This window comes from Acomys russatus, chromosome X, assembly GCF_903995435.1.
Source record: "Acomys russatus chromosome X, mAcoRus1.1, whole genome shotgun sequence".
NCBI lineage: Eukaryota > Metazoa > Chordata > Mammalia > Rodentia > Muridae > Acomys > Acomys russatus.
In genome coordinates, this window is record NC_067169.1 from 18,645,186 (window position 1) to 18,664,779 (window position 19,594).

Here is a 19,594-nt window from a genome sequence, read left to right on the forward strand (position 1 = left end):
TTTTGCACTCTGAATCCCTTTATACTTTGCCTCAGCACTTGAAGGCTCTCTGTTGTCCCCTGGGCTCCTAAAGTATGTTCCTTATACTGCCTTTTACGGGCACAGGTAGGCTTGTGTCCTCTTTGTGGCAGGTGGAGTTTTTGTATGGGACCGCCCCCCTTCCCCCGTCTGCATTCTAGTGATCTCACTCGGAGCTTGCGGTTCTCTTACTGCCCAGGAGTGCATGGAAATGTCCCTACACCCCTTGCTCTCCCCAAATGTGAAAGAACACCCTAAATTATTCATTGCCTCCTGGGAGTCTGAGAGGTCTGGATCCTGTTTCCAGCCTTTCTGTATTGGGGGCTGGACCATGTTGGGTGTGGGGGGTATGGAGGTTGAAAAGATATTAGGTTAAGAGACACAGGCTATGTATGAATCTTTGAAGTCTTATTATCTGCCTCACCTAATTTGGATCCCAGGGCTATGATCTCTGAAAACAAAACAAAACATTTGTAGGTCAGAGACTTCAGGACTTGGTAGTAGGGATGGGATGAGAGAAGGGGTTTATCCCTTTCTTTTATGAAGTTATCAGTGAACATTTTGGTGCTAAACCCATCCCATCCATAGGGGTCTCCTTGTGACTGTGTTGTATGTAGGGGCATAGGCAGTGGCTGTTGCTGGATGTTGTTAGCATCAGGCGCATTCAGCCTGGTCGTGCCATGAGCATGTATCTCTAGTTATTCAAGAAGCAAATATGGGAGGGTCGCTTGAGCCCAGAAGTCCTTGGTCAGGGATTAACAAGGCCCACTATTTATCTATTTGGCAGGGTCTCACTATGTAGTCCTAGTTGGCCTAGAACTCACTATATAGACCAGATTGGCCTTGAACTCACAGAGATCTGCCTGCCTCTGCCTCCTGAGGGCTGGGATTAAAGGTGTGTGCTACCTGGCAAGTGCTGGGGTTACAGGCATGCACTACTGTGCCCAGTTTACACACACACACACACACACACACACACACACACACACACACACACATGCACTATATACATGTATATATATATATGTATTATATATTTATATTTAAAGATTTATTTACTATATAATGCTGTTCTGACTACATATTTGCCTGAACACCAGAAGAGGGCACCAGGTTTTATTACAGATGGCTGTGAGCCACCATATGGTTGCTGGGAATTGAACTCAGGACCTCTGGAAGAGCAGACAGTGCTCTAAACCTCTGAGCCATCTCTCCAGGCCCCACTCATATTTTTTGACAAAATGAAGTATAATAGCTAGGCGGTGGTGGCACATACCTTTAATCCCAGTACGTGGGAGGCAGAGGCAGGTGGATCTCTGTGAGTTCGAGGCCAGCCTAGTCTACAAAGCGAGTCCAGGACAGCCAGGGTAATACAGAGAAATCCTGTCTCAAAAAACAAAACAAAACAAAACAAAACAAAAAAATCCCCAAACAACAACATATTAATAGATAGATAGATAGATAGATAGATGGAAAACAACATCACAGCCAGGCATGGTGGTGCACACCTTTAATCCCAGCACTTGGGAGGCAGAGGTGGACAAAACAAACCAACAGAAGGAAAAGAGCCCAAGAGAAAGCACAAGACTCAGAGACCTACCCATTCATACACTCAGCAATCCCATAAAAATACTAAACTGAGAGGCAGGTGGATCACTGTGAGTTCGAGGCCAGCCTGGTCTACAAAGCGAGTCCAGGACAGCCAAGGCTATACATAGAAACCCTGTCTTGAAAAAACAAACAACAAACAAACAAACAAAATGCACACTAAACTGAAGATGAGAGGTGGTAAGCCACCCGATGGTGGTGCACGCCTTTAATCCCAGCACTTGGGAGGCAGAGGCAGGTGGATCTCTGTGAGTTCGAGGCCAGCCTGGTCTGCAGAATGAGTCCAGGACAGCCAAGGCTACACAGAGAAACCCTATCTTGAAAACAAATGAACGAATAAATAAATAAATAAAGCGTGGGAAGACAAGCCAGGTGGTGGCATGCCTTTAATCCCAGCACTGGAGAAACAGAGGCAGGCAGATCTCTGAGTTTGAGGCCAGCCTGATCTACAGAGTGAGTTCCAGGGCAGCCAGAGATACACAGTGAGACCCTGTTCAGAGAAAACACAAATGATAAACACACAAAATGGGCCAGGGATATAGCTGGGTAAGGCTCCAAGTTTCATCCCTCCTGCTGTGGAGAAAGTAAATAAAAACTCAGGCTCATCCAGTAGTAACAATAGGATGAGATTCCTCTGTGGTCCAAATCCTTGAATTTGAGGATGAACAGGGATAACAGCAAGATGCTACTGTGTTGGTCTCACAGAACGGTGAGTTTGAATAAGGAATGTAGGACTCATTTTATTTTTTATTTATTTACTTATTTTGGTTTTTCGAGACTCACTTTGTAGACCAGGCTGGCCTCGAACTCACAGCGATCCGCCTGCCTCTGCCTCCCGAGTGCTGGGATTAAAGACGTGCGCCACCACGCCAGGCTCATTTTATTTTTTAAAGATTTATTTATTTATTATGCATATGGTGCCTTGTCTGCATGTGTACCTGGCTGCCAGAAGAGGGCACCAGATCCCATTATACATGGCTGGGAGCCACCCTGTGGTTACTGGGAATTGAACTGAGAGGACCTCCTGAACAGCAGTCAGTGCTTTTAACCTCTGAGCCATCTCTCCAGCTCAAGACCCATTTTATTTATCCAAAACATTTATATAGATCTACTACCCACTCAGGTCACTCCCAGTCCCTATCTATTTGGTAGGAAAGTTATGAGTGAAGAGGACTTCTAGGAGCTCAGACAGTGAAAAGTCCTAAGTTATCTGAAAGTATTTTGTCTCTGCAGGTTTTTTGTTTTTGTTTTTGTTTTTGTTTTTCGAGACAGGGTTTCTCTGTGTAGCCTTGGCTATCCTGGACTCACTTTGTAGACCAGGCTGGCCTCGAACTCACAGCGATCCGCCTGCCTCTGCCTCCCGAGTGCTGGGATTAAAGGCGTGCGCCACCACGTCCGGCTAAGGCTTGGAACTCTTGATCCTCCTCTTTTATCCTTCCTGATGCTGGATTACAAGCATGCATCATCCCTATCCCAGTTAGTGCACTTTAAAATAAAAATTTATTTACTTTTATTTTATCTGCATTGGTGTTCTGTTTGCATGTATGTCTGTGTGAGGGTGTCAGATTCCTTGGAACTGGAATTAGTTGTGAGCTCCCATGTCGGTGCTGAGAATTGAACCCCGGTTCTTTGGGAGAGTAGTCTTCAGCCTTAAGTGCTGAGCCATCTCTCTAGCCCCATTTTTAGTGATGAGTTAGACAGTGGGGGTAGGGGTGAGGGGACACACCTGTTTCAAATATGTCTACTTTTGGCAAGGAAGGAGAATTTAGAGGCTGAGATAGCAGCTCTGTCTATCTCCAGTGCATCTGAATAGGTTTAGTTCTTTGTAGAAAACTTTTATATACATTTGTATAAATTTTAATGTTTATTTCATATGTGGCAGTCAGGGATGCTTGTATTTGTGTGTATAACTTTCAGAACTCAGCTGGCTGCTTTTGTTTTTTTTTTTGTTTTGTTTTGTTTTGTTTTTTGAGACAGGGTTTTTCTGCGTAGCCTTGGCTTTCCTGGACTTGCCTTGTAGACCAGGCTGGCCTCGAACTCACAGTTATCTTCCTGCCTTTGCCTCCCAGTGCTGGGATTAATGGTGTGCGCCACCCGACCCTGCCAACTAGAGACATTTTATCTGGCTTTAACATGAGTTCTGAGGATCCAAACTTAGTTTGTCAGGCATCTTTCTTCCCTGCTGAGACACTTCCTTGCCTTCATGAATCCCAGTTTTTCATTTTGGATAGTGAGAATTCAGACAATGTGCCCCGAGAAAAGACAAACCAAAGCAAAAAGCAAACGTCTGTTTCAGATTGATTCAGTGATGCTTAATAAACTGGCTCTGTCTCAAAGGCAAGCACCCAAACATATCCGTTTGATTTACTGGGGAGGAATATTCATAATTATGACAGTACTGATACCCAGCCAGTTGCTATGTCCTAGCAAGCTGTAAGTGGATGAAGTCAGTTGCTTGCAACAGCTCTATGAGCATGCCAGGTGTGGTGGCACATACCTTTAATCCCAGCACTCGGGAGGCAGAGGCAGGCGGATCTCTGTGAGTTCGAGGTCAGCCTGGTCTACAAAGTGAGTCCAGGACAGCCAAGGCTACATAGAGAGACCCTGTCTTGAAAAACTAAAACCAGGGCTGGAGAGATGGCTTAGAGGTTAAGAGCACTGACTGCTCTTCCAGAGGTCCCGAGTTCAATTCCCAGCAACCACATGGTGGCTCACAACCATTTATAATGAGATCTGGTGCCCTCTTCTGGCTTGCAAGTATATACATAAACAATGTAAACAAAAAAAAAAAAAAAAAAAAAAAAAAAAAAAAAGAAAAACTAAAACCAAAACAAAGAAAGAAACAAACAAACAAAAACTCTAGAATTGTCTGTTAGTTTTGTTGTTGTTGTTGTTGTTTGGTTTTTTGAGACAAGGTTTGGCTATTCTGGAGGCTGGCCTTGAACTCACAGACATCCGCCTGCCTCTGCCTCCTTGAGCGCTGGTATTAAAGGTCACCATGCCTGGCAACTAGGTTGTTTTATAACTTAACATTGAGGACTCTGAGTCCCTGTAATGTTCCCACCACTACCTCAATTTCCCTCTTTAACAGATGAGGACATAGAGGGACAGAAAAGTGAGTTTTCTAAGCAGTCATATAGCCAGTAAGTGACAATAGAATTACACACTTGACTCACCATTTACTGTCTGTGCAGGGTCCATGTATAAACATACATGGGCTTAGACCATCTTCTTGTCTGTTTAAATTGCAGGGCTAGGGCTGTAGCCAGTGGGAGAGAGCTTGCTTAGCACACATAAGGTCCGGGGTTCAATTTCCAGCACTGAGAAAAGAAAATCACGAATGGGAAAATGATCTTGTAGGTGATTCAGCCCTACTTGTCTACTTGGCCCAGGAATTTTTCCTACTTTCTTCTAAAGTAGTTTACTTCGGTAGATTTATTATTATTTAATATTTTAATATTTATTTATTTATTTATAATTTTTGGTTTGTGGAGACAGGATTTCTCTATGTAGCTCTGGCTGTCCTGGAACTCACTCTGTAGACCAGGCTGGTCTCAAACTAAGAGATCGTCCCTGCCTCTGCCTCCCAAGTGCTAGGATTAAAGGAAGGTGTGTGCCATCATAGCCCAGCATTAATATTTATTTTTATTTATGTGTATGCATCTATGTCAGTGTTTGTGACATGTGTACTGGCAGCCACAGATGCCAGAAAAGGGTGTTGGGTTCCCTAGAGCTGGAGTTGAAGGTGGTTGGAAACCACCTGATATGGGCGCTGGGCATCAAAGCCCAGTCCTCCAGAAGAGCAGCTAGTGCTCTTCATCACTTTCATCTTTCAAGCATCATATTTTTTGTTCTCTAAACACAAGCAAGCAAGCAAACAAACAAAATTGTTGGGGCTGGAGAGATGTCTCAACAATTAAAAACACTGGTTGCTCTTCCAGAGGAACCATAACAAATTCCCAACATCCACATGATGGTTCACAAGCATCTTTTGCTCCAGTCTTGGGGTGGGGGTGTCTGTTGCCCTCTTCTGGCCTCTACAGGCACTGCAGGTACATGGTATCCAGACTGTCCTGGACACTCATACACATACTATAAGAATGACAATTAGCAAGCCGGGCGTGGTGGCGCACGCCTTTAATCCCAGCACTCGGGAGGCAGAGGCAGGTGGATCGCTGTGAGTTCGAGGCCAGCCTGTTCTACAGAGTGAGTCCAGGATGGCCATGGCTACACAGAGAAACCCTGTCTCAAAAACCAAAAAAAAAAAAAAAAAAAAAAAAAAAAGAATGACAAACTGAAGGCAGGCAGTGGTGGCGCACGCCTTTAATCCCAGCACTCGGGAGGCAGAGGCAGGTGGATCGCTGTGAGTTCGAGGCCAGCCTAGTCTACAGAGTGAGTCCAGGGCAGCCAAAAAATAATAATAATGATGATAAATGGAGCCCGGCATGGTGGCACATACCTGTAATCCCAGCACTTGGGAGAGAGAGACAAATGGATTGCTGTGAGTTCAAGGCCCACCTGGTCTACAAAGCGAATCCAGGACAGTCAGGGATACACATACAGAGAAACCCTGTCTCAAAACAAAACAAAGCTGGGCAGTGGTGACGCAGGCCTTTAATCCCAGCACTCGGGAGGCAGAGGCAGGTGGATCGCTGTGAGTTCGAGGCCAGCCTGGTCTATAATGCGAGTCCAGGACAGCCAGGGCTACACAGAGAAACCCTGTCTTGAAAAACCAAACCAAACCAAACCAAACAAAAACCAAAAAAAAAAAAAAAAAAAAAAAAGAACAACAACAACAAACCCAAAAAACAAAACAAAAAGAATGATAAGCTGGGCATGAGGACATGTGCCTGTTTAGTCCCAGAATTTGGGAGGCAGAGGCAGGCATATTTCTAAGAGTCTGAGACCATCATGGTCTGTGCAGTGAGTTCCAGGACACCTAAGGCTGTATAGTGAGACCCTTTCTCAAAAAAAGAAAAAGAAAAAAAAAAGTAAGCAGGGAAATGTGGTGTATGCCTTTAATCCCAGCACTGGAAAGGCAGAAGCAGGCAGCTCTCCAGCCTGGTCTACAAAACGAGTGAGTCCAGGACAGCCAGGGCTGTTACACAGAGAAACCCTGCCTCAGAAAAAAGAAAGTAAATAAATAAAATCTTAAATTTTTAAAAAAGAGTTAATTTGTAAGTGTTTGTGTGTGTATGCGCGCATGTGCGCACTTGCACGCAAAGGTGCCCTTAGAGGCAAGAGGGTTTTAGAACCTCTGAAAATGGAGTTATAAGAGGTTATGAACCACTTGACATAGATGCTTGGAACCGAACTCAGGTCTTCTGGAAGAACTATTGAGCCATCTCTTTATCTCCAAATTTATTGTTCTTTTATGAATGGTCATTAGTGATTCGGTGTGAGTTACATGTACTATGAAATCCCTTCTAAAGTTCTTTTGGCCTCTGTTGTCTATTTTGTCCATTTTACAGATGAGGTAACTTCAACCCGGAGGCTCCATCGGCACTATTTTCTCATCTCTCTTGTCCCTGTTTATAACCATCCATATTTCCCAGCATGCTTGGCGGCCTGTGAAGGGAGAGAGGGAGGCCATGGCCAAGAGGACAGTCCCCACCAGTATATAGCTAGCTGCTCATCTGACTGCGGCTTGCCTTCACACTAGCACCCCAAAAGGAGGGAAAAGGGAGGAAAGAGACAAAAGGGTCCTTTGTGCACCATATCATAAGCAGGAAGAAAAATCGGCAGCAGGGGCAGCAGGCCTTCGTAGCATGTGACTGAGGGGCCTCTTCTCTAGGTTCTCCTGCCCAGTGTGAGGGGGAACACCCCTGACAGCCATCCTCCCTGTTGTAGGCTCAGGTTTGGGTTCTGAGGGCACAAAGTAGATTGTCTTACCTGGAGTACAGGATGTTTAATATGTGCCGGGGACATGCTCCAAGCCCAGATAGGGCTGTGTTTGAGGGACATTATAGGGACTCAAGAGTTGTCAATTTCCTTGTCTGGTGTAAAGCTTCATTCTAGGCCAGAAAGGTAAAGGGGGCGGGGAGGGAGTAGGGAAGGCTATGGCAGGAGAAAGAAGGCTGAGCCATCTTCTTTCTCCTTTTGGGAGTAGGCACTGGCGTGTCCGCGATCCAGTCCTAGCATTCTGATTTTTTTTTTTTTTTTTTGGCATGGTGGTGGTGGTGGTGGCAGCGGCAGTGGCAGTGTGGTTTGATTTTTCAAGACAGGGTTTCTTTGTGTAGCCTTGGCTGTCCTGGAACTCACTCTGTAGACCAGGCTGGCCTCGAACTCAGAGACATCCGCCTGCCTCTGCCTCCTGAGTGCTGAGATGAAAGGAAGTTGCGCCACCAACACCGGGTTCCTTCTTCCGCTTTGACATTGTTATGTGCTCACTCAGGCCTCTTTACCTTGCCAAGCCTTGCCTTCCCATCTGTAACCTGCTTCAGAGGGTGCTGTGTCTGTGCCATCCATCCCTCAGGTTTCTAGGGCATAACTTAGGGTCTACTTACTAGGATTTCCTTCCGGACTGTGGAAAGTGGTAGTGTCTTGAGATCTGGGCTCTCCTTACAAAGGTTAGCTTCTGTCTGCAACTTAGAAAACCATTATCCTAATTATGGGAGAAATTGCCCCAAGACCTTCTCTTATCCCTGCCTCGCTCTGGGAGGGGCCTGGAGAATATGAAACAGCCTCTTCAGGGTAAAACAACAACAACAACAACAACCCAGGTGTGTGTGTATGTGTGTGTGTGTGCCTACCTGTGTGCGTGCACACACACTACAGTTTCCTAGCCCCCACTCCCCCCTCCCCAGGTGCTGCCTTGTATAGGCAGGCTCCAGTGGCCTGAGGATCTGGGCAGAAGGAGAGGCAGTGGCTCCTCCCACAACTCTTTTCCAATTCTCTCCCGAGGTGTCTGCAGCCAGGAGAGAGTTCTATGCTTTCTTCTGGGTACCCTGAGGCCCCTGGCCCCTGAGATTGCCTTCCCAGGGGGTGGCCCTAGCTCTGGAAGCAGGCAGGTAAGGGTTAAAAGGTATGGACCAGCCCAGTTCCTGTCCAGGTAGGTTGGGCCTTTACCTAGTGGGAGGCAGCCAGGACAGCAGCCACTGCTGCTCAAGGCTACTGCCAGGAAAGCTAGGGCCTGGATGAGACAACTATTGTTTTTGAGATTTTCGAGGCTGCCATACAGTCCTCTGGCATTGGTGAGTACTTGGGACCCGTGGGCCAGGGCTGTGAGACAGTGAAGGCACAGGAATTGAGGGCTGAGGGAGACTGTACTGAAGTTCTCTTTCAGAGACCCTGGTCTGAGGAGAAGGCACACCCACAGAATATAGGGTCATGATAGGAGGGGTGGTGTTCAGTACAGGAGGGGCTGGGGAGCACGGCAAATCCCCACAAGGCCATTTTCCTCTCTTGATGCAAAGCAGTTCTTGCCTGGAAATGGAGGAGGAGGATGGGGCAGAGAGAGACTCATCTTCCGGCTTCCCAGGCCCTCTCCCTCGCTTCCTCCCCTTTTCAGAGTTAGCCTCTTTATCAGGACTAGTGCCTCAGAAAAGACTAGCTGAACTATTTAGAACCTACTGTTGTTCGGACCCCTGTATCCACTTTTTGCCTCCATTTGTTCACCCTCAGTGATAGAAGTGGGTGTGCTGTGTGTTTGGGGGGAGCCCTGGGGAGCAGTCCACACTGTGTGTACATTTGCTCAAGTGGCGGGCGGGCGGCAGGATGTGGAAATGGGGCTCTCATTGACAGTGTTGGAGTGCCACCCAGGTGAAGTATCTTGGTTGTAAACAGTCATTACGGCCAGGAATTTTTCTCAGCTATGGTGTCAGAAGGGCAGACCTGAAAAACCTGCTGGGCCTGCCTGTGTGTGTGTGTGTGTGTGTGTGTGTGTCCCCACATGTGCCCTCTGGAGCTCTTTTGCTGCAGCCTATCCCTGCAACAGGATGATAGGACAAGGCCCTGGGGTTGATGGGAGGGTCTCAGAGGTTTGTGTGATGCAGGAATTATGGAAGATTGCCTTCTGATGGTCTCTGCTTGGTGTCAGGTGGCCCTAAGTCCCAAGGCAAGTGTGCAGAGCATAAGAATAGGAGCAAAGGTCCCTGAGTCAGGTATGGAGGTGTGGGGCGTTGATCCATGTCTAGCCGGCCCAGTGACCCAATGACTCATGCCCTCACTATGTCCCTGAGGTCAGGCTGACAGGGTGGAGTTGGGGTTCCCGTCTGGACCCTGTGTCGCCTTCCAGGATGCTCTTAATTTTTCTAACGAAAAATTGAGGTGCTGTGATGTGGACCATGAGACTAATGTCGGTAAATGGGGTCAATGGACCCAAGGGCGGAGGAGTTAGGTTCCTGTTGGGGTGAAGGGGCTCAGCCAGGGCTTGTGAAAGTTTTCGAAATGAAAATAGTTCTGGGAAGGGAGGAGTTCCAGGGGCCGAGGGACAGAGGAGGCTGGGACATCAAAGATGCCCTACCATGCAGGAGGTGCTGGACTTGTGAGGATCTCTGCAGGTGGGATTGCCTCACCATTGATACTGAGGCTACAGACCCTGTAGGACAGGCAGGAAGACTACAGAGAACCTGGGGGTTACCTTATAGGCAGTTTGAGCACACCCCATTGGGGGGGGGAAATGGGGAAGGAGCTTATAACCAGACTTCCTTGGTTGCCCGGGTCTTCTCCAGCACATCATGGCAAGCCGTGAGTGTCAAGATAGGTTAAAATGAGAACACTCTGTTGGTAAGTGGGGGTGGGGGTGGGTTAGGCCTTCCTGGTCACCTGCCTTGGAGGCTTAGGCCAGGTGGCGGGAGGTGATGTCACCTGGTTGCCCAGCTGGGGACTGAGCAGGATGTGGGAGGGAGGGAATAAACTCCAGAGAAGCAGCAGAAGGAGGGCGGGCAGCTAGCCAGAGCAGGCTCCATGGGCAGCCCGGGCTTCTGGGGACCCAAGCAAGAGGCAAGTATTGTGTTTTCTATGGCTGCGGGTGGTGCTTCTTGAGCACCCCAGCAGGGTCACTTCTGTATGCTAGTCTCAGTACAGGGCGGGAGGGAGGGAAGAGGGGCTGGAGGGACCCTGGGTCAAAGGTAGCAGGGTGGACTAGGGACAGATATAGAGTGGGATCGGCCCTTGGTGTCTGTCTCAGCTAGCTTGCTTTTTTGCCTCATCCCTTGTTCAAGCAGCTACTATACTGTGTAACAGTGTTTGGGGTGCCAGAGCTACTGAGACACTGGGGTAGACATGTCCTGTCCAAATGGCAGTAGAGGGATGTCCAGTCCCTTGGTCAACAGCACTTGCAGGAGGCCACCTCTGAAAGAGACATCTAAGCCCCAAGAAGGCCCTAGACCTTGCTAGTGTCTCCTTGTAATCCTAGCATGTGGGAGGCTAAGGCAGGAGGATTGCCATGAGTTCGAGACCAGCTCGGGCTACACAGTGACTTTGCAGGCCAGCCTAGGCTATAGAGTGAGACTCTGTCAAAAACCAAAGCAGCGCCTTATGGAGAAGTGAGAAACAAGACTCAGGTGGTAAGAGGCTGAAAACTGTGCCCTAGACTGCAGCCACAGCCTGGGCAAAGGCCTAAAGCCCTGACCGAGGCGCTCCAGAGGAAATTGTTGGGGTTGGAGCTGCTTTCATGAAGAAGTGCATAGGACCAGAGGGGGGTGCTTCTAGGCTATGCCCTTTACGGGGAACTTATTTCACCCCTGTGTGCTTTCCACCCCTCTGTGGAGCTCCTGCCTGAGGGCTTCAAAGAGTCATTGTGACATAGCAGGTAAGTGTTCCAGGCACCCAAGGCTGGCTAAGTGCTCAACTGTTGTTATCCCTCATTAAATCTGTGCCATTAATTCTCTCCCTAGGTGAGACTCCTGGCTGTGACCTATGGGCCTCTGAGGAGGCGTTGTAAGTCTGCCCAGCATCCCACTTACTGTGGTAACAGTCAATGGGAAGGGAACCAAGGTACCAGGCCAAGTGGGTCCACATATTGACACAGAATCTGAGCAGGCAGGCCAGGTAGGCGGGCGGGGCCCAGGGTACTATTATATTCCTAGCTGGAGCATGGGAAGTGGGGGGGGGGGGTCTGGGCTAGGGACCTGGGGATGCTGTGGGATATCTTTCCTTAATGCCTTCTGTGCTGCAACCACTGCCAGGCTTTGTGGAGCCATCAGTCACAAGGTCCAAACAGTCCAAGGATGGAAGTCAAAGGTCAGCTGATCAGCTCTCCTACCTTCAATGCCCCAGGTCAGTCGGTGGCTGCTTCCATTTCCTGCTGCCCCCTCCCTGCCCCCAGCCCAGTCTCCATGTGCCTGTTTGGGAAGGGTTGGTCCCTGCCCCCACAGTTGCTCCAGGGTGTCCTAGCTGTCCTGATCTTTGCTCCTTTGTACAGCTGCCCTGTTTGGAGAGGCTACCCCCCAGGTGAAGTCAGAGCGCCTTCGAGGGCTGCTTGACCGCCAGCGGGCCCTGCAAGAGGCCCTGAGCCTGAAGCTTCAAGAGCTTAGGAAAGTGTGTCTGCAGGAGGCGGTGAGGGCATGACCCCGGGACTATGAGGCCAGAGGGGTTGGGGTTGGCCAGGGGGTCCAGGTGGGCATACTGCAGTGATGGGTACCTAACCACTTGGCTGGGCATAAGTAGTTTTTTGTCATTTTGAATGTGGCAATTCAGATCCATAGTCACGTGTGAGAATTAAAAACCTCCCAAGCCCCCCAAGAGGGAAAACTTTGCAAAAGTGGGCAAGAAAGTCCATCCTAACTGATGTAGGGTAAATTTTTTTTTCCTTCCCTTCGCTTGTCCATCTAGCCACCTAGTCATCTGTGTGTTTTTTGTTTTTGTTTTTTGTTTTTGTTTGTTTTTGTTTTTTGCGACAGGGTCTCACTCTGTAGCCCAGGCTGGCCTAGACCTCACACCATAGCTTAGGATAGTCTCTGGCCCGTGCCTCAGCCTCCCAAGAACTGGAATTGTAGGCATGACCCACCACGCCCAACTGTTGGCTCTGATTTTACCCTTCTTAGTGTGGGTGTCCACATACTTGGCCTGAGATAATAATAGGGTTCAGGGGCCAGCCGGGGTAGTAGCCCAGTTGGCCACGGAAGCATAAGGACCTGAGAATTCAACTCATAGAACCTATGTGAGAAAGAAAAGCCGGGTGTGGTAGCAGGCACTTGTAATCCTTGTGCTGGGGAAGTAGAGACCAGGTGGTTTCCCTGGGCCTTGCTGACCTGCCAGGCTAGCCCAATCAGTAAGTTCCCAGCTAGCGAGAGAGAGAGAGAAACCTGGTCTCAGGGTGGGGGTGAGGGGCGGGGTGGAGGGGGCAAGATAGGTGGCATCCTGAGGAACAACAGCCAAGTTTGCCCCGCCTCCTCTGAGAGACAGGGTTTCTCTGTGTAACCCTGGCTGTCCTGGACTCACTTTGTAGACCAGGCTGGCCTCGTACTCACAGAGATCCACCTGCCTCTGCCTCCCTGAGCGCTGGGATTAAAGGCGTGCGCCACCACGCCCACCACCTGCTGGTGGTAGAGATCTTGAGAGGAGGAGCCCTAATCCCTGTAGTAAATTGAGCAGGGCCAAGCTCCTTGGGAGGTATAGTTTCTGAGACCTTTACTACTTTATGCCATCCATCAAACTAACCCTTGTAGTCTCTGTGTCCGTCCCCTCCAGGAGCTAACTGGTCAGCTGCCCCCTGAGTGCCCTCTGGAGCCTGGGGAAAGACCTCAGTTGGTACGCCGGAGGCCCCCCACTGCACGTGCCTACCCTCTCCCACACCCAAACCCAGCACATCACTCCTTGTGTCCTGCTGAGGTGAGCAGTTGGGTGTGGAGAGCAAGATGGTGCTGGTGAGGGGCAGGGACAAGCAAGGGCAGAAAGAATGAGACTTATGGCCAGGGGAGGGAAAAGCTAACGAGGGAAAGGGTTTGAACAGGTGGGTTCCCCCATGTGATATTGGATAATCCCAGCTCTGTCAAGACAGGCTTCCAGTCCCTAGGCCCAGCTCCTCACCCTGTCCCCTGAGGATGGGTGAGCTCCTTCCATAGGCAAACAGGCCCGCCCCTAGGAAGAACAGGCCCCACTTCCGGTGTAGATGGGCTCTGGCAACTTCCCGGTACTACTATGCCTAGTCGTTTCTATTTATTTAGCTCTATCCCACCCTCTTGGGTTGTGTAGGAACTGGCTCTTGAGGCCCTGGAGCGTGAGGTATCAGTACAACAGCAGATTGCAGCTGCTGCCCGCCGCCTGGCCCTGGCCCCTGACCTCAGTGGGGAACAGAGACGTCGCCGGCGCCAGGTACAGGTTGATGCACTTCGAAGGCTGCATGAGCTGGAGGAGCAGCTCAGGGACTTCCGGGCCCGTCTTGGCCTCCCAGCGCTCCAGCCACTGCCAGGGGCTGCAGGAGCAGTCGTCAATGCCCAGGGTGTATGCCTGGGTACACGCCTGGCTCAGCTCAGCCAAGGTAAGCCAGCTCCTAGCATCTCTCCAGTGAGGAAAAATGGGCCTGGGAATGGACTGTGGCTGATGCACGTGGGAGGGGTGGAGTGGCCAAGAAGCCACTGAAGGCAGACAAGTGAGCAACACTGAAGGGATTCCCCCATCAAGGAGAGTTGTAATAACCTGACTTGAGGTTCTAAGAAGGCTTGAACAGCAGGCAACAGGAAGATGGATACTCAAGCTCCTGGTAGTCTTGAAATTAGGTAACAGTGGATATTCTTTTTGTGTGTGTGGTTTTTCTTTTCTTTTCTTTTCTTTTTTGATTTTTGAGACAGGGTTTCTCTGTGTAACAGCTCTGGCTGTCCTGGAATTCTTCTGTAGACCAGGCTGGCCTTGAACTCATAGAGATCTGCCTGCCTCTGCCTCCCAAGTGCTGGGATTAAAGGCATGCGCCACCACCGCCTAGCTCGTTTTTTGTTTTCTTTTTGATTTTTTGGTTTTTGTTTGTTTGTTTTTGTTTTGAGACAAGGTTTCTCTGTGTAGCCTTGGCTGTCCTGGACTCGCTTTGGAGACCAGTCTGGCCTTGAACTCACAAGAGATCTGCCTGCCTCTGCCTCTGCCTCCCAAATTCCAGGGATTAAAGACGTGTGTCACCACTGCCCAGCTTGTTTTTGTTTTTCAGAAGATTTATTCATGTTTATTTAGATGTATGTATTCTTGTATGAATTTATGTTTACCACATGCATACAGGTGCTCATGGAGGCTTTAGAAGCCTTGTAACTGGAGTTGTAGAGTATTGTGAGATGCCTAATGTGGGGACTGAACCCAGGTCCTCCGCAAGGGAAGCGAGTGCTCTTAACCACTGAGCCATCTCTTCAGGACCTTGTTGTGGTTTTACTTTTAATTTTTTTAATTTATTCTTATTTTACATGCACTGGTGTTTGCTTGCATATTTATCTGTGTGAGGGGTGTCGGATTCCCCTGGAACTGGAGTCATAGACAGTTGTGAGCTGCCATGTGGGTGCTGGGAATTGAACTCAGGTCTTCTGGAAGAACAGCCAGTAAATGCTCTTAACCGCTGAGCCATCTCTCCGGCTGACTTTTCCTTTTTATTTCAAAACAGGATTTTGGTACGTTGTCCAGGCTGGCCCTGAACTACCTGCACAGTCTACAATGGCCTTGAACTTGTGCTACATAGACACACACACACACACTCGGACACTACTTCATGAAGCCTCTTACATAGCTGGTTTTATAGGCCTGTGTCTCGCAAAGATGTGATTCTTGGGGAGGGGTCAGAGGCAGGAGGCGGGAGGCAGGAGGCAGGCTTCATAGAGGTGCCTATCCAGTGGTGTATGAGGATGGACCCCATACTTTGGAGTAACAGGCTGCTTCTTCCTTTCTCACATGTAGAGGATGTAGTTCTACACTCGGAGAGCAGCTCCCTCTCAGAGTCAGGGGCCAGCCACGATAATGGTGAGAACTAAACTGGAGCCCCTCCTACTTTAGCTACGCCCATGTCCGCATCGCTGCCTTCCCTGCCCCTAGACCCTACAGGGCAGCCTCTACACTACCCTTTTGCTTTGTTTCATCCTTCAGCTTGCTTAATCCTGTCCCAGCACATGCCCCTCCCCTTGAAACTTGCCCGCCTGCCCTGTCCCTTCTAGGCCATCTCTTGTTGAATTCTACCTTATTTTCCTCCCCAGAGGAGCCTCATAGCTGCTTCCCTCTAACGGAGCGCCCCTCACCACCAAAGGCCTGGGACCAGTTTCGGGCAGTATCTGGGGGGAGCCCCGAGCGACGAGTCCCATGGAAACCACCCCCATCAGATATTTATGGGGACCTGAAGAGCCGGCGCAACTCTGTGGCCAGCCCCACCAGGTAAAGAAGAATTTTGTTTTCCCTTTTCCTGGGACCAGGAGTGGGAGCCTGAGCCTGGGTTGGCAGGAGGGCCCACTGGTGGATGCAGTTTCTAACCTGGGTCCCGATGTGGGCCTGCCATCTCTGTCTAGCCCCACACGCTCGCTGCCCAGGAGTGCCTCCAGTTTTGAGGGGCGAAGTGTACCTGCCACCCCTGTCCTCACCCGGGGCACTGGCCCCCGGCTCTGCAAGTAAGGGGACTCTTGAGGGTGGGTCTGAGTGTCAGAGGAGGAAACCGTTAGTTCTAACTGTAGTTGTTGACCACAAATTACTAAAAGATGCGGGACATGGCAGCTGGCCTTTGAAAGGTGGATACGTGTTGGAGTGGGAGTTGGAGGCAGAGGCATGAGAGTGTGGGCTTTCCTGTGCTTTCTTGGATAAGTCATTTTCTTTTTCTCATTTGTGGGGTGTAATATCTGCCTTTGAAAGACACAGGTAGAGTGCATGTCTGGTAGCATGGCCCAATGGCTACTGTCTGCTAATAGCCTCTGTGCTGGATAGCAACTCCTTCAACCATCCTAAGAGCCCTCTGGGGAGATGCTATTATTTGCATTTTATAAATGGAGAAACTGAAGAGCAGAGAGGTTAATTAAGTAATGTGGGAGTAAACCAAAGCTCGGATCTTTGAACCCATGCAAAATGTTGGGATGCAGAGTTAGCCTCGAAACACTATGTGGTAATGTTTCTTAAATGCTTCAACGCCTATTTTTCCCACGCTGTGAACAGAAGGCCTTTCTGTTTGAGGGCCTACATTCTGTGCGTGGTGGGATGATTGTTTGGGGATGGGACATAGATACGGTGGGTTAGAGCTCAGCAAGGCAGGCCTAGAACTTCCTTCAGGAGGCACTACGGAGCCACAAGGATAGCCTTAGCAGGAGAATAGGTGCTCCGGTAACAGACTTGCCTCTGTGTGTCCTGAAGCCAGTGCCTCCATCCCAGGAAACACTGACATCACCCTCAGAGCTTGCAGCCCTCTCCCGGTGCACATCACCACACCTTACCCTCCAGCCTCCCTGTGTGGGACCGGACCTCACTGGCTCATTACTTGCACTACCGAGTACCTACACCTACACAACGTCTAAATTCCCCATCCCATTTTAGAGCTAGTGGAGGAGGTTCAGAGAGAAAGAGAGACGGGACGGTCAGGGAACTTACCATCTGTCTTCTTCGTCTGACCTTGCTCTTGTTACCTCACCTCTGCTCTCCAGACCCGAAGGTCTCCATTCTCGCCAGTGGTCCGGTAGTCAGGACTCCCAGATGGGCTTCCCTCGGCCTGACCCTTCCTCGGATCGGGCCTCCCTCTTCGCAGCTCGCACCCGCCGCAGTAATAGCTCTGAGGCCCTGCTGGTGGACCGGGCAGCTGCTGGAGGAACTGGATCTCCACCTGCTCCCCTGGCTCCCCCTGCTTCTGGTCCCCCAGTTTGCAAGAGTAGTGAGGTGCTGTATGAGCGCCCCCAACCAGTCCCCTCCTTCTCTTCCCGTACTGCTGGTCCCCCAGATCCTCCTCGGGCTGCCAGGCCTAGCTCAGCTGCCCCTGCATCCCGTGGGGCCCCCCGGCTCCCACCTGTGTGTGGAGACTTCCTCTTGGACTATTCGTTGGACCGGGGCTTGCCCCGCGGTGCTGGTGGGGCAGGTTGGGGGGAGCTGCTGGCTGCTCCTGAAGTCCCAGGACCTATTTCCCGCAGAGATGGGCTCCTTGCCATGCTTCCGGGTCCTCCACCTATATATGTAGCTGACGGCAGTAGCCCCCTCCTCCGCAGCAAGGACCCCAACAGCCGTGCCGTCCGTTCCAAGCCCTGTGGCCTGCCCCCAGAAACTGTGGAGGGTCTGGACGTGCATCCAAACCCATTGCTCTGGATGCCCCCACCCACCCGGATACCTCCAGGTGGTGAACGAGGTGGCCACAAGAACCTTGCCCTGGAGGGGCTGCGGGACTGGTACATCCGGAATTCGGGACTGGCCGTGGGTCCCCAGCGCCGGCCAATGCTGCCCCATGTGGGCTCAACACACGCACCCTTCCTCCATGCCCGCTGCTATGAGGTGGGCCAGACACTGTACGGCCCTCCCAGCCAGGCACCGCTTCCGCACTCGAGGAGTTTCACAGCACCCCCTGTCTCCGGCAGGTATGGGGGTGCTTTTACTGATGGGTAGGGGTATTGAGTCAAGTGCTGAAGGTATCCTGACCAGGGAGTACTTTGTCACCAGAGCTGCTGAGTGGGACCACAAGGAAATTAGCTGTAGTCTTGGCATGGGAGGGGGTCACTGTATCCCCCATAACCTCCATTAGTCCTCGGGGTCCTGGTGAGGAGGAGTTCATTCCCAAGCTTGAGAACGGTTTTTCTGTTCTCCCTAGTGTGTGACAGCTGGCGATAAGCCTTGAAGTCGGGGTACTGGGAGGAAAGGATATGAGTGCCCCCTGGCTTTTTCTCCCAAGCTCAGCCCATGTGTGAGAGCTTGAAGGTGCTGTCTTGTGCCTGTCTCCATGTCTTTAACAAGCTTCTTTTCCTCTCTCTGTGTGTGTCCTGTCTGTCTTTTCCTCTTTGCCATGTCTTCCCTACCTGTCTTCCGGAATTCTGCTGTCCTTTCCAAAGATACTACACGGATTTCCTGTATCCCCCGGAGCTGAGCGCTCGGTTAAGTGACCTGTCGCTAGAGGGGGAGCAGTCTTCCAGCTCTGATCCCCAGACCCCAGGGACACTGGTCTGACCCTAAACCCTTTGTTGGTCTGGACATACTTCAGTCTGGGGAGCATACAGTCGACCTCGCTGAGCCCTGGGATGTGGTTGCTCTTGGTCCCCGAGGGACAACTGCCTGATCTCACAGGGCCCCTGGCTTCTTTTTGGCCCTGGAAGATGTCTGATACCCCCCACCCCCAGCTTCTCTTCTCATCCTGTGCTGGGAGACTGGAGGGCCCCAGCTAGCTTCAGAGAGGGGGTTAATGGTATGAGGACTCTGCCCCTTCCTCCATTTCTGTTTACAGTTGTGATTTAGTATTCACTGTCTTTGCCCTACACTAGGTGTTTTATACAAGGGAAACTGTGAGCTCATTCCTGGTTGGGCTCATCCCTGTCCCCATGCCCAACCCATTCCATTCCAGAGCCACCGCCCTGCCTCAGCAAACTGGACCATATAGAGTCTCGGCTGGGAGACTGCTGTGAATGGAGCTCCCTGCCTCCTCCCACTAGAGCTTTTGGACAGATGGCTTCTGTTCACACTTGGAAGGATGGAAGTCTAGGTGGGGTACCTGAAGGAGCTATTGTCTTCTGTCTCTGCCCATGGCCTCTGTGTGTGATGACCTGCCCCAATCGAGAGGCCATACAAGAGGTTATAAAGAAGCAGAGCCATTGGATTATGTTGCATCCTGGGATGCTGCAGTGGTTAAACCTGGCAACTGGTAAACGCCAGTAAAACCCTCAGGTGACATCTGGCCACGGGCCACAGACCACATCATGTCCTCCTTGGCATTCCTTCTATTTACCACTTTTTAAACAAATCCACATAAGCTGTGTTTTCTATATTGTCTGTGACTTTCTGGAGCTGGGGGGTTCCCCTGCCCCCTTTACCTGGTGTTAAACTTTTTTCTTTTTGTACCAATGGATCTGGGCCCAAGACACTACTCACACTGGAAGGGATTTCTATAATAAATGTA

General features: G+C 50.4%; 1 protein-coding gene across 1 annotated transcript; it reads left to right on the top strand.

The window, feature by feature from the left end:
• The first annotated feature begins 11,465 nt into the window (after positions 1–11,465).
• Ccdc120 (coiled-coil domain containing 120) lies at positions 11,466–18,813 on the top strand. The gene is given in 11 exon segments (XM_051142308.1): positions 11,466–11,567; positions 11,570–11,619; positions 11,757–11,847; positions 11,993–12,126; positions 13,261–13,401; positions 13,765–14,050; positions 15,439–15,501; positions 15,732–15,906; positions 16,038–16,136; positions 17,154–18,068; positions 18,537–18,813. Coding segments are annotated over 11 exon segments (2,088 nt in total). The 5' UTR covers positions 11,466–11,548; the 3' UTR covers positions 18,652–18,813.
• The last annotated feature ends 781 nt before the right edge of the window (positions 18,814–19,594 follow it).